Source organism: Cynocephalus volans, chromosome 11 (genome assembly GCF_027409185.1).
Source record: "Cynocephalus volans isolate mCynVol1 chromosome 11, mCynVol1.pri, whole genome shotgun sequence".
NCBI lineage: Eukaryota > Metazoa > Chordata > Mammalia > Dermoptera > Cynocephalidae > Cynocephalus > Cynocephalus volans.
Genome location: NC_084470.1, coordinates 119811185 through 119824581, shown reverse-complemented (window position 1 = coordinate 119824581; position 13397 = coordinate 119811185). Strand labels below are relative to the sequence as shown.

The window sequence follows — 13397 nt, the reverse complement described above, 5'->3', positions numbered from 1 at the left end:
TGGGTTATAAAAGCCCTTTTATAAAGCCATTTTTAAACAAAACAAAACAAAAAGTTTACAAAAGAAAAAAAGATACAGAAAAAGAATAACTTGCTTCATATGTCCCAAAAAGAGAAAAAAATAAAGGGGACAATGCCAACATGCTCAACAATAAAGGGTTCTTTTTCTTATTTTTTAATACAAAATACAAGCGAAGGATACACATACTTAAAACAGAGCTCAGGAGCAGACACGCAGTCCTGGAAACCCTTCAATAAAAGCAAAGCAGGAGTTTGTTTTTTCTTTGTCTATGCAGATACATACAGAGACTGGGATATGTGAAAATTAAGTATCACAAAAGACCATCACACGATTCTACCAATGCATGTTGCATCTATAATTCACGAACATGGTCAACAAATCATGTTCACTTCAACCCTATTTCATTTAAATTAAAGAAAAAAACTTTTAAATAAAGTGGTTACATTCAAACTTTAACTTCCTTAGTACCATGCTGCAGATTTCAGCACTGTTAAGGTATTGCAAGAATGCCCAACCCTCTGGTGTCTGATCATGTATCTAGCAACATTGCAGTATGAAGTAAGGGATGCCCCGGTCTCAGCTCATGGACTAATTAATACATTTAAGCAGGTTCCTCTTTTTTTTACCCTTCCTGCTCAGAATATAAAAGATTAAGAACTAAAATCAAGGAGACTGGGAGTTTTAGAGCTGGCAAAATGAAAAGTCTAAAAGATGAATCAAGGCAAACAATTACTGAGAACTTGGCTGCTGCTTAACCTGGCAAGTCTTAAAGTCTTTCCTTAAACCTTGCAGGAATTAGGCATATAAGGTTTGCTGCAACACGTTCAGGGTAAACAAACTAAGTAGAGCTCTTATTTACAAATCTTGTAACAAATACTTCTGGAGGAAAAAAAAAGAAAAGAATTCACTGATTTCCAGAAGACAAAGGTTTAACTGCCAGACATATACAAACACACACTCACACACACATTCACACAATACTTCAGGGGTTTTTATACATGTTATTTTGGGGCATAAGCTGAGTACTATACTCCCACACCCCATCAAAAAAGGAACAAAAAATCCCAATTTTACCCTCCCCCCATAATCTAGAAAACCCTCCCTTCACCCCTGATGTTCAAAGAGTATGCACAACGGTGGCATTCTACCAGCCACACGAAGCATGCTCAGACAGATGTCACCAGTTCAGTCATTTCATTGGCATGGCAACAGGCAGGTTTACGGGATTTTTCTCAATAGTGGTTAATACACAGTCAGCACCACTGTGAATTTTGTGAATTAGACTTTGAAAAAAAGTGTAACTTACAGATTTGGGATTCAAACAGGGAATCATGTTGTATCGAGTTTATCCAAGACTAAAGGGAAAATGGGTTGAGACTGAAACTTTCCTATAGATATTCTGATGTTCCAATACTCAAAAAATAAACCAATTCTCCATTTTCAAGTAAACCCAGCTTCATCCAGAGAATAGGATAATTTTCTAACCTCTGGAGCAACCAGCTTGTTATACTTTCACTCTCCCTTGGTAGAAAATGTGTAATTACTTGTTCTAAATATCTTGGTCTAAATACCATAAAGACCAAGGCCAGGTTTTGTCTTTTCCAAACTTTTAAGTTTATAGTTTTTTCTTTTCAGTGCAGCTACTGGTGATGTAGGCAAAGAAAGAACTGCTCAAACCAGTACTTGTTCTTTAGAACAGCAACAACGGCCACATAATCTTTTATAAAACTTTCTCCATTGCTCCTGGTATTAAATTCTGCTCTTGCCTTTCTAACACTCTCAAAGCATCTCCTAAACTGAAGTTTGATTAAAGAAAAGCACTATTCCCTTCCCCAACCAATACACTAAAATCCACTTGTTCCTTGAATGTTCATGGGTAAAAAAAAGAACCATTAAAAAAAAGTGTCACGTTCAGTTTAGCTGACACAAGAGTGTCAAAAACTTTACTGGATTATAACTTCAAATTCCACTCTTGATTTATCTACAAGAAAATGCTATTTGAACCAATACCAAGAATTACTACTGAATTGAGGATTGAACTGGGCAAACCAGTTATTGTGAAATATCAATATCAAAGCTCCTGCAATAAGGGAAATCAACTATTATTATTCAAAATTAAAAGATTTCCACTCATCATCTCCCTAAAGGAGGAAACACCCATTAATTTTCCTTTATGGAATCAATAGGGAGTGGTGACATGAAAGAGGGAGATGTTCAGAAAGCAGGACAAATCTACCATTACTGAAATTAAAATGTATCCTTTGGGCCCACTACATTAATTCTGATCTGAGGTGGGGAGAGCTAAAATCAACAGCAGACAGACTGAATAAAATGTAAGCTACCCATTTCTAGCTGGGGTGGGGTCAGGATAAAAAGAATCTTAAGAACTAGAATGTAGTGTCAGTCAGCGCAGCTGCTGAAATCTATGTTATAGAGGTAAACCTAGCAGAGCTAAATAGAGAATTCAGATCACACAAACAAGCACCTTCAGAGTTAATGTCCCACTTCCTGAGCACTGTAAAATAAGACAGTGAATGCTATTGCCATTTCGCCATAGGCACACTAGAAAAAGAGGAAGTTTAGTCAAGGATGGTGCCAATGGCCAGTCACTATCGGCTTATAGCTTGTAATACATCCTTACATCACTACCAAGCCTGACTATTGAGCACCTGTTTCCAGTTGAGTTGCCACAACTGTCCTCCTATTTGCATGCATGATTTTAGGGGAAGACTAGAGTGTTTTAAATCAATAAAAAGTGGAGAAACCAAAAGTCATTCAGAGCCTATCTCACTTGGGGACACAGATCCTCTGTCCAGTCTACTAGATATATAGAATACATTTTCCAACCTAATGAATTAATTTTAAAAGGGACTCTAAACAAGAAGCCCAATCAAATGCACACAAGTAACCCAGAAGACATGATTATCTCTAAAGTATGTGCGTATATCACAATCAGAGATGTTAGTGCAGATAAATGTATTAAAGAGGCTGTTACACAAAAAAATCGAGGCTAAAGTTTTAAAAGAGCCCTCCCCCAATCTTCATGAAACATAACTAAGGAAAGCCCAAATGTTACTAGGAATGTAAGACAAAGTTATAAACCCCTAAAAAATAGAAGTGCACGGTGGAAACACTGATCAGTTTTTTACTATATGAACACAAACCTTTTTGTTAAAGATGGAGACCTGAATAAACCCACTAAAGCAAACAGAATAATTCTTAGCATCCTCATTACAAAGTTCACAACTATAAATTTAACCATCGTGAAAGATAATAACCCAACTGCTACTTATGTTCAAGTCCTGTATTTTTGGCCATGTACTAAAAACTCCTTAACCATTCTTTAACACGCAGTGCAACAGTGAAATGACTCTCTGCCACTGCATGTTTCAAAAAAATCAGAGTAAGAATGTTCTTTAAAGTGTCTAAAAATCAGAGTGAAAATACTCCGTAAGTAACCCTTTGTCCTAGGAACACCTGCAAGAAAGCCATGTTTTCTGAGAAAAATATGCTGTCACTTAGACAGAAAGAAAACCACAAAAGGAGGATATTGAGGAAGAAAATGCAGATTAAAAGGCATAAGTTAAATTTCACCAGTTTTTCTATTTATTAGCATACTAGGACTCCTAAACCTTGCTTCCTATAGCTCATGGTATCAGGATGCAGATGATCAAACCTATGGATCTATCTCCTGAATGCTTTCATAAGGCAAAAAGTCTGTTATCAACTGCACATAGGCTTCCTAAAATGCATGGTTTCTCATCTTGCTGAGTCCCAGTCTCCTGCTTTAAGCAATATGAGCAGTAAGCAGGGGGTCGGACTAACTAAAAAGAAGAAAGCAAACCAAACAGTATGGGAGCAGCATTTAACATACTCTCGTCAAGTACAGGATGGGAAGGAAGTGAAGAATAGAGCCAGGAAAATAGTGCCGTATAGTAAAACTGATAGGCACTGGGGGTAGGTGAACACTGGGAAGTAGAGAGATGTACTTCATACCACATTTCTATGAAGAAATAGGAAGATCCACATATGAAAAGGAAAATGTTCTATCTCCAAATAAAAACAAAGCATGGTTCATGGGATCTGAATGCACATTTATAGCATAAAATAATTTCAACTCTGTTTTCATGAAGGAAAAATCTTAACTCTTTGTGATTAGTTTCACATTAACTGGAATTTTATTTGCTTAAAACCTAAACATTGTCAGTTTGAGAAGAAATCCACAATGATGTGTAGGCTGATCCTGCCGATTAAATTCTAGCATGGGAGTTTTTGGTTTTTTGGGGGGGATCCTTGGTAAAATTTTATCTGAAAAACAGGATACATATATATTTTTAAAACATGAATCATTAGAGAATGAAATATAAAACAAGAGTGTTTCAGTTTTTACCACCCCTCCTTTTTTTTTTTTAGCTCCTTAAAGACAGTAGCAGGATAAAAGGATCACTGGCTCTGAGTGTCTTAGAGATAAGTGATGAAACAAAAAAAGAAAACCACACCCTCAGACAGGGTCAGGTACCCCCATTTCCTGCCCTCTCTCCAAGGTAAAAATGAGTACTTTCAATAATAATTCAGAATTCATCTTTTTCTCCTACCTGCCTCATCAGTGGAAGTTCAAAGTCATGATTTTTTTAGACATTTATAAAGACAATATAAACTCATATTAGATGACAATTAATTTTTTAAAAGTCCAGGTAGAGAATGAAGCGGTCATTTTTAACTAAAACCTTTCTACGTTTTTGATTACTGTTCAACTTGCTATCATTAGCAAAAAGCAAAGTTTCCATAGTGTTCATCTCAACTCTTATTGCTTTACAACTGTGGTACACCTTCCATTAAAAATAAAAAGATGAAGCAGTCAATCCAGTGATTAATTTGACATGGCTTTCATTGTGGGGGAGGGGAGTAGTGGCAAAGAGAAGACCAGCAGACAAAAAGGTAACTTAAACACTTAAACATACAATGGTTTTCTTAAAAAAAAAAAAAAAAAAGAAAAGAAAAGAAAAGAAAAAAAAGAGAGAGAGAGAGAAAATGTTATTTTAAACAAATGGGAAAAAGCACTGAAAGCCCATGAGTCAAGCCATAGCCAAAACCATGTTCTATCTTAAGTAGGTTCTCTTTTTTCCCCTCTTTTTTTCTTTTTTCTTTTTTTAATAAAATCTCTCCCCAAACCATCATCACTTTTAATCCTCCCCAGACTGGGCTTCATCTTCAGACCCTTCATCCCCAGATTTCTCAGGTGGGGGGCTTGCAGATGTTTTCTTTTCTGGAGGGCTTTCTGGTTCCTCATCTTCCTCTTTGGGAGAAGGAGTCTTTTCCTTTGACGCCTTTGAAGCTGTGGGGCGGCCCACTTTCCCTTTGCCTTTCACTGGGCTTGGTGTTACTGAAAGAAGAAAAATAACAATTTGGGGAAGAAAAGAGAAAAAATACTTTTATGCTGCAGTAGTTTCCAATAATTTTTTACCAACACTCTACTGTTATGTTAGTAGTAATGCTTTTAATAAAGAAACATGACACTACAGAAAATGCACATCATCCTTAATGGCTTGTGAAACTAAAAGTTGTTTATGTTTAAAAAGCAAGTAAAAAAGAGGGGAGGAGAATAGAAACTGAAGCATCAAATAACTTTTGATAGTTCTATCATTCCCAACAGTAAGTAGTGATGAGCAAAAGTTTAAAAATCACTAGTTTTGCCAGAATAAAACCACTTACACAAAAAGCAAATCCAGATTTCTGATTTAATTAACAAACTAACTTCCAACTAAAAGAACATCTGGCAGAAACCACTAAGGCTCAGAGAAAATGAATCCATGTCATCAAGTGTGGTTTTATTCTAACAGCACAGAGGAAAGGGTGGAGATCAGAACAGAGAACTTAAATGTTCGTGCATTTTCACAATTTCAAGTCTTCACTCACTGCTGGGACTGTAGGAAAAAAGAGCAGTAATAGCTACATTGAACAGTGTTTCTACCACTGTGTCTGACACAATAGGTCATTTCCAAATCTTGCTTATGTATGGCAGTTGTTGAAGAACAGGGCTAAGTCCACCAGACTCTTGGAGGGGCTGGAGTCCTTATTAATTAATAAGTGATACTTTTAGATGTAGAAGACAGGATCCTTTCAGATTTCTTGTATTCCTGTTAAATATGAGGACAATGCCAAGGCCTAATGAAGAATTTCTGCAGAGAAAGTACTGGTTCTTGAAATTTTTTAAAGCAATAATTTAATTTCACTTCTGCAGAGCTCACCTGTGGCCTTTAGCCTGGGCTTAGGCATTTTCTTTTCTTTTCTCTCAGGTTTGGACTTCTTAACCATCTTTTTGTTTTTCTTTTTTGAACTGCCATAGTCACTATCATCATCATCTTCCATTAGGAAATCTTCATCACTGCCGGAATCTTCTGAGAGGAAAGAAGAATTTCAACGTCCAACTTAATGTACACATCCTTCCAAGTGAACAAAGGGAGAGAGTGTGCTAAGAATCACTCTTGGATTCTATCTGTAGCTGTACTACCAATTTGGTTGGAGCTGTCACTGGCCTCATCTATAAAATGAGTTTAGCAAGTACCTCACATGAAGGTTACATGATTGACTTTGTTTGAAGAGTAAGTTGAAAACAGGAAGGGATAAGAGTTAATCTGAGTAAAAACTAAAATCATCAAATAACTTTTGGAAGCTCCATCATTCCCATATTATACTGAGTGACACCAGGGAAATGGGACTGAACTGACCTGGATTTTTTGTCCAATTATGAATGAATGAAACAAGAAAACTACATACAAAGCAAAAATACATATAATTAACTAATTTGAATAACCTGTGAAACATCTAAATTCTGTTAACATTTTTTGTGGGGCGAGGATATCTACAACCTCCTCCGCCAGGCCAAAATACAAATCTCAAATGCCAAGATCCAATGTTACTACTACTCTAACTACTGTGCATTTTGTGTTTGAACAAACATTATTAAATAAAGAGTATAACCACTGCAAATGCTGTGGACAATCATGAGAGTCTTTAAAAATATTAATGGCTACCACCACCACAGTCATCTCTTTTAACAGGGAGTATTTACTTAATTTAAGGGACCGGTTATAACATTTAGCATCTTAGAGAACACCAAAGTAATAAAAGTCAGAAACTACAATCACAATCAAACAACCAAAGTACACTAGCCAACTTCACGTACTCTCCTGGAATGGTGCCTCATCCTCTTCTTCTTGTTCTTCCTCACTGCCCACATCTTCCATGAGCATCTCTCTCTGTTTAGAAGCTGCTTTAGATGCTGCCTGCCGTTGCTGGCGCACATTTTTATGATCTTCTTTTTCATCTTCACTGTCCTCTGTAATACCAAAGTTATCATGATGCAATGATCAAAGAATTTTGTATTTGACAGCTGACTGAAAAAGCCAACACAGTGGCCAATATGACATACAGCCTGCAGCTTTATTTCATTCTAAAAGGGTAAATTCTATCCTTAGAAATTCCCATAAAATATATAAAAGGGGAGCCAAAATTTAAAAAGAATAAACTTGAATAAGACTATGTACTCACTGTTGCATGTAAAATAACTTAGGCATGTAGTTTTAAGCAATGACAAAGCTGAATTACAGTGTGAATACATTTCCTGTGACATACTTTAAACTTGTATCATTGCTTTGCTCTAAAATTCTCAATGACATTCAAATCTATGTTCACTGTTTTTAGAAGCTAAAGTTAGAAAAATATTTTAAAAAATAGTATGAGAGGGGAAGAATGTCTTCCAATGACCTTTATTCTAAGGTATATAACATGTAAACCCTAAACAAATGTCAAACTACTACTCTTTACAATGAATGGGATGTGATCATTTCAATTTAGAGGGGATTGAAGAAAACTTAAAACATATATTTAGATAAATTAGCTAAAGACTTTTGAACAAGTTTATAAAAAGTTTACTTTCATATTCTATAGCCTATTACTTAAAAAAAAAAAATTTCAACACACAGTTGTGTTTGTGAATAAATCTGCTTTTAAAGGGAAGGCTGCCAGCCTACTGCCTCTAGACAAATCTACATTTGTATTAGTCTCTATAGCCCTTTTCTTGAACTTTTAGTCTCCCTTATTCTGTTAAGGTTTAGCTGTCGTTCTTCTGAAAATACTCCTAGTCCTGTGAGCCTTGCCTTGGTCACTGTTCTGTCAAAAACCTCATCTAGAGATAAACAGAGAATAAAACTGACCTTGGCAGACCCAAAGCTAAACCCACCTGGTAGGAGCTGTGCCTAAAACTAGTATAATTGTTTATCTTAAAGTTTTCAACTAATAAATGTAAGAAATTCAAATTAGGGTTCACAAGGTAAACGAATGGTAATATACAGTATTACTATATTATCACAAGATTATAAGGTTAATAAAAGTTCTTTTCAACTCAGACAGCGAGAAAACATCCTTGAACAGGAAGGAAAGCAAAACAGCTCAGTGGAGTGAATTTAGTGGAACCCTGTCTACCCTCTACATATTAGCTAAACAGCAGTTTCATTTAAAGGGAGATCCAGAAAGAAAACAGCAAGTAAACACAGGTCAAAACTAAAGTGACTGGAAGCAATATGAAATAAAACTCACAATTCTTAGAAGAGTTAAACTTAAAAATAAATACTAAAAATAAGTCAAGTCATCAGGATTGAACATTTTATTTGGCCATGGAGACTCCTCATTAATTCACATTAATTCTTTTAAGTTAAAATTCTTACAAAAACTCTTTCTTTACGGCTACCATTTCAACAGACTACTCCCCAGCCAAAAAGAGTGAGAATGAAATTTATCTTTGTTTGCTTTTCAACCCAGTCAATCATTCCCCCCATTTTATACCTTTATTTTACTTAGTGTTATAAATATATATCTATTATTCTGTAGTTTGATGTCTTTTAGTTGTTCATGTAAATGGTTTTCAATCTTGACTCTTCGTGAGAGTAATCTGTAGATACTTTCACAACAAAGCCCCAGCATCCCACCTAGACCCACTGAATATGAATCTTGGGGCAGGGCCCAGAATATGTACTTTAAAAAAGTGTCATAGGTGGTTCTAACAATCCACCAGGATTAAAAATCACTATTAGCTCTTTGAAGATGGAGATATCTTTGTAATCCCACCATTTGCAATAGTGCCTAGCATATAAAATCACTGTTACATGTCTAATAAATAAATATATGAATAGAGTTATACCTATTACATTAAAACCTGTTTACTACCTGCTGAGTGAGAATCGTCCTTCTTGGTCTTCACATCTTTTTCTTCTGAGTCCTCACTATAAAGAGAAAGGGAAACAGTGCTTAGATCAAAGTCTAAGTAAACATAGATCTCTGATATCTGACTTCAGAAGAACATCGAAAAATACCTTTTTTATACACAAAATGTTCAAACAGATGCCAAGGAGTGAAACTGCTTCCATTATTTCCTCACTTTACGGAGATGCTGATGAATATGCACAATTTTATCTACTTTGGAAAACACTGCTTCCAAAACCCCAAAGGGAAAAAAGAAGGTATCTCAACACAGGGTGAAAATTTCTCATGTATGAGTACAGTCTGGTTCACGAGAGTATTTAACAAGAAAAATATCCTCTGTCAACAGAGGCAGAGCATAAAAATGCTAAAAACAAATTATATAATGTGCTAATGGCAAATTAGGCAAAAAATAATCACTAAATGTAGATGCAAATAACACCTAAAATACCTAATATTATTAAAGGGAATTGGAGTTCAGACATATAACTTACGTAACTTACGATATGCCTAAAAATTTATCTAAAACAAAATGAAAATAAATCAATTTAACTCCTAATAATTTTTGGTTCCAGTATTTCTTTGCACAGAAACATCAACATATTGGCCTGCCTCATACTGTGGAAAAAATAAAAGTGAGCTTAAGATCACTCTGCAAAGTAAAATAAGTTAAGGAGCTACAAAGCTCAATGGAAAGTTTTTAAAAACAATTTTTAAAGTCATAAACATACACATATTATGTCCTCACAAGTTTTAACTTGGGAATCTGTGCTCTAGTGTCCCATATTTGTTATTAATTAGTTGTATGATCTCAGACAAATCACTTGGTGCTCTTCAGTGCTAAAATTTTATGATTTCATGAGAAATTTTGACAAACAAAAAAGAAACACTCGTACATAAAAACTGCCTCCATAGGGCCGAGCCCATGGCGCACTCGGGAGAGTGCGGCGCTGGGAGCCCAGCGACGCTCCGCCGCGGGTTCGGATCCTATACAGGAATGGCCGGTGCACTCACTGGCTGAGTGCCGGTCACAAAAAAGACAAAAAAACAAAACAAAAAAAAAAACACCTGTCTCCATAGCTTTCCTTTCTCAAACAGCAGGTCTTATAAATAAACTTTTGGTATTCCCCATAATCTAGACAACACTCAAATGTCAAACTACTGAACCCAAGATTCCTAGGCAAAGACAAAAACCAAATTTCTGTACCAAGCAATCTGACTTCAAGACACTTTATAATTTCTGAAACCTGTGACTCTTCTATGTGGCTGTGTGCAAAATAAATCTTTAATTCACAAGTCTAACACAATGATAAAGAATTATATTATTTTCTCTAGTTCCTACTGAGTTTACACAGACTATTAATCCTTAAGTGCCATTAAAGCAAAGTCAAGAGAAAGCCAAACATTCAAGTGGAGACCAACAGAAAAATCAACACAGGTCCGAGGGAATAAATATAAGAGGCACTTAATGTAAATGGGAATAAAAACTGTATTTATCTCGATCATTCCTGACACTTAGGGGAGGATAATAAAATCAAATGACTGCTAACAAGAAAACATTTAGGCTAGATATTAATTACATCGATGAGACATTATAACATGCCATGAAGCAGCTCATTCCTAGGAGAATTTAATAAATGAATATAATGAAAATAGTTCTAAATTAGGCTACTAAATAAAATTGGATTAGAAATATACTATGTGCTATAGTTTGAACTTCCCCCTCCAAAGCTGATCTTGAAACTTCATTCCCACTGTGGCAGTATTAAGGGGTGGGAAATCCAACTATGGTATTTGAAAGACGGGGCCTTTAAGAGGTTTGAAGGGCCGGCCCGTGGCTCACTCAGGAGTGTGCGGTGCTGATAACACCAAGGCCACATGTTCGGATCCCATATAGGGATGGCCGGTTAGCTCACTGGGGTGCTGACAACACCAAGTCAAGGGTTAAGATCTCCTTACCGGTCATCTTAAAAAAAAAAAAAAAAAAGTTTATTGGAAAATGAGGGCTATGTACACATGAATAGATTAACCCATTCATGGATTAATGGGTTAATAGATTAATCAGTTATCAAGGAAGTAGACTGGTGGCTTTATAAGGAGAAGCAGCATGTGAACATGCTTAGCCTCCCTCATCATGTTATGTTCTGCACTGCCTCACGCCTCTGCAGAGTCCACACCAAGAAGAAGGCCCTCACCAAATATGCTCCCTCAACCTTGGACTTCCCAGCCCCCAGAATTGTAAGAAATAAATTTCTTTTCTTTATAAATTACCCCGTTTCAGGTATTCTGTTATAAGTAACAGAAAACAGAATAATACACATGAATCCCTGGAAGACTTGTCGCCCAACAGTGTAATTTTGTATTATTTTTCCTCAAAAGCATATTTCTGAAATTCTCTAGCAAAGAAAATATTAGAGGTTACAAGAACTAGAGACAAATATTATTTCATTTCTTTGAACTACTTATTCATAATAGTATTATTTGGAAGTGGTATAGCTAATTAGTTAAAAAAACAGACTTTGGAGTCCAACAGACACGGTTTCAAAACCTGTTTGCCCATTTGCTGGGTAAACCTGGTTAAATCACTGAATCCCTGTAAGTTGTTACTTGCCCTAATAGAGATGTTGTGAGAATTAAATGATAATGTATGTAAAGCACATAATAGAGATTGCACAAAATATTCACAAATGGTAGCTATCATTATCACCATCATCACTGTCATCAAGGAAGTCTTAAGGTTACACTACACTGAGTGTGAGAATGTATGTGTATATCTTCAAAAACAGAGGCAAAAGTTACAATATCCTGGTCTTTTGAGGCAAAATTAGACTTAAAATTACAACTCAAGTGAACTCATTTGCAAAATTAAGGGAAAAGAAACTGATTAAGTTATTAAAACAAAGTAGAACTGACTATAAGACAGTAAAGCCCAGCAGGCTATATAACTTAAGATTCTACAAGCTTTAGCTATGATTCTTCCAGTGATTGCCACTGAATGAGATAGTCACTTATTCTTTGTTATCACTACAAGGAAACCGTCAATACTAACCTTAGGTAACAAATTACATACTTAATCTTTCTGCTTATGTTCAGAGGTAGCAGCAAAGCATTCTTGGACCTCACCTTGGATTTTAGGTTAAATCGAAGCAAGCTTCATGACTTTAAATGAAGCTAACCTCTAGACCCAGAAGCACAACCTGAGATAACATGAAATATGCCAAACATTAAGTGGACAATAAGTACTTTCCAAAAGTATACAGAGATTCCAACAACCTCAGAGACTGCCCTCATCTCAGAGTGGTGAAAGTATAAGCAGGAACAGAAAAACAATGCTTCCTACCTATCCTCCTGTGAATTCTTTCCAGATCGCCTCTTATTTTTAGCTTCTCGGGGAGATGATCGAATTTTCTTAGCAGGAGGACCCGAATCTCTTCCATAATCTTCATCTAAACAGAGGGTTTTTCAAATTCATTTAACTATATTATGATTTTCACATGTTAAAATCACCATTGTATTCACCGACATAATTATCTATCATACTGTTTAAATGGTGAGAGGGGAAGGATTTCCCAAATAGCTTTTTAAAAAAAAATTAAATTCTTTTCCACCCCAGTCCCACTACTTTAACTCCATATATTACCCTCTAGTCCTCATGTATATGTATTTCATATCTATAGTCAAATATCTCATCATTTTAAATCCTACCCTTTTAATTTATGAAAGATTTCCCCATGTTCAACATCTTAGTATTTATTTGAAAATTACTATAGTAAACAGTTATATTACAAGCATTTTATAAAGTAAAGAACCTATAACTCTACAATCCTAACACAATTTCTGTTACCAAGCAAATTACTTTTAAACTAAAGTATTACTCACTACATTTTTAAAAGGAAAAAAAAAGATAAAGAGCTAGGAGTCAACAAAAAGGTTAAAAAAGCTATTTGCTGGCTAAGGAACCTTGAATAATATCTCTGACTCAGTTTATATCCCACATTAATAGGATTGCTCTAAGGAATAAATTACTAAATACAAACACTAAGAACAATTCCTGGCATGTAGCAAGCATTTAATAAATGTTAGCATTATCTCTGGGGGATAGGATTATATGTTATTTT

The 13397-nt window shown here is 35.5% G+C and overlaps 1 protein-coding gene across 2 annotated transcripts in view; it reads right to left on the bottom strand.

Annotated features, from left to right (window-relative positions):
• Positions 1–13397, bottom strand: part of NUCKS1 (nuclear casein kinase and cyclin dependent kinase substrate 1) — a 30490-nt gene continuing 17093 nt past the window's right edge. Inside the window, exons 3-7 of one of the 2 annotated variants that reach the window (XM_063114088.1) lie at positions 12620–12725; positions 9247–9302; positions 7208–7360; positions 6270–6419; positions 1–5404 (exon numbers count right to left, since the gene is read on the bottom strand). In XM_063114088.1, the coding sequence (XP_062970158.1) occupies positions 5205–5404; positions 6270–6419; positions 7208–7360; positions 9247–9302; positions 12620–12725 (665 nt within the window). In that variant the 3' untranslated portion in view covers positions 1–5204. The remainder of the gene's footprint in view (positions 5405–6269; positions 6420–7207; positions 7361–9246; positions 9303–12619; positions 12726–13397) is intronic. The other variant, XM_063114089.1, reaches the window with a different exon arrangement.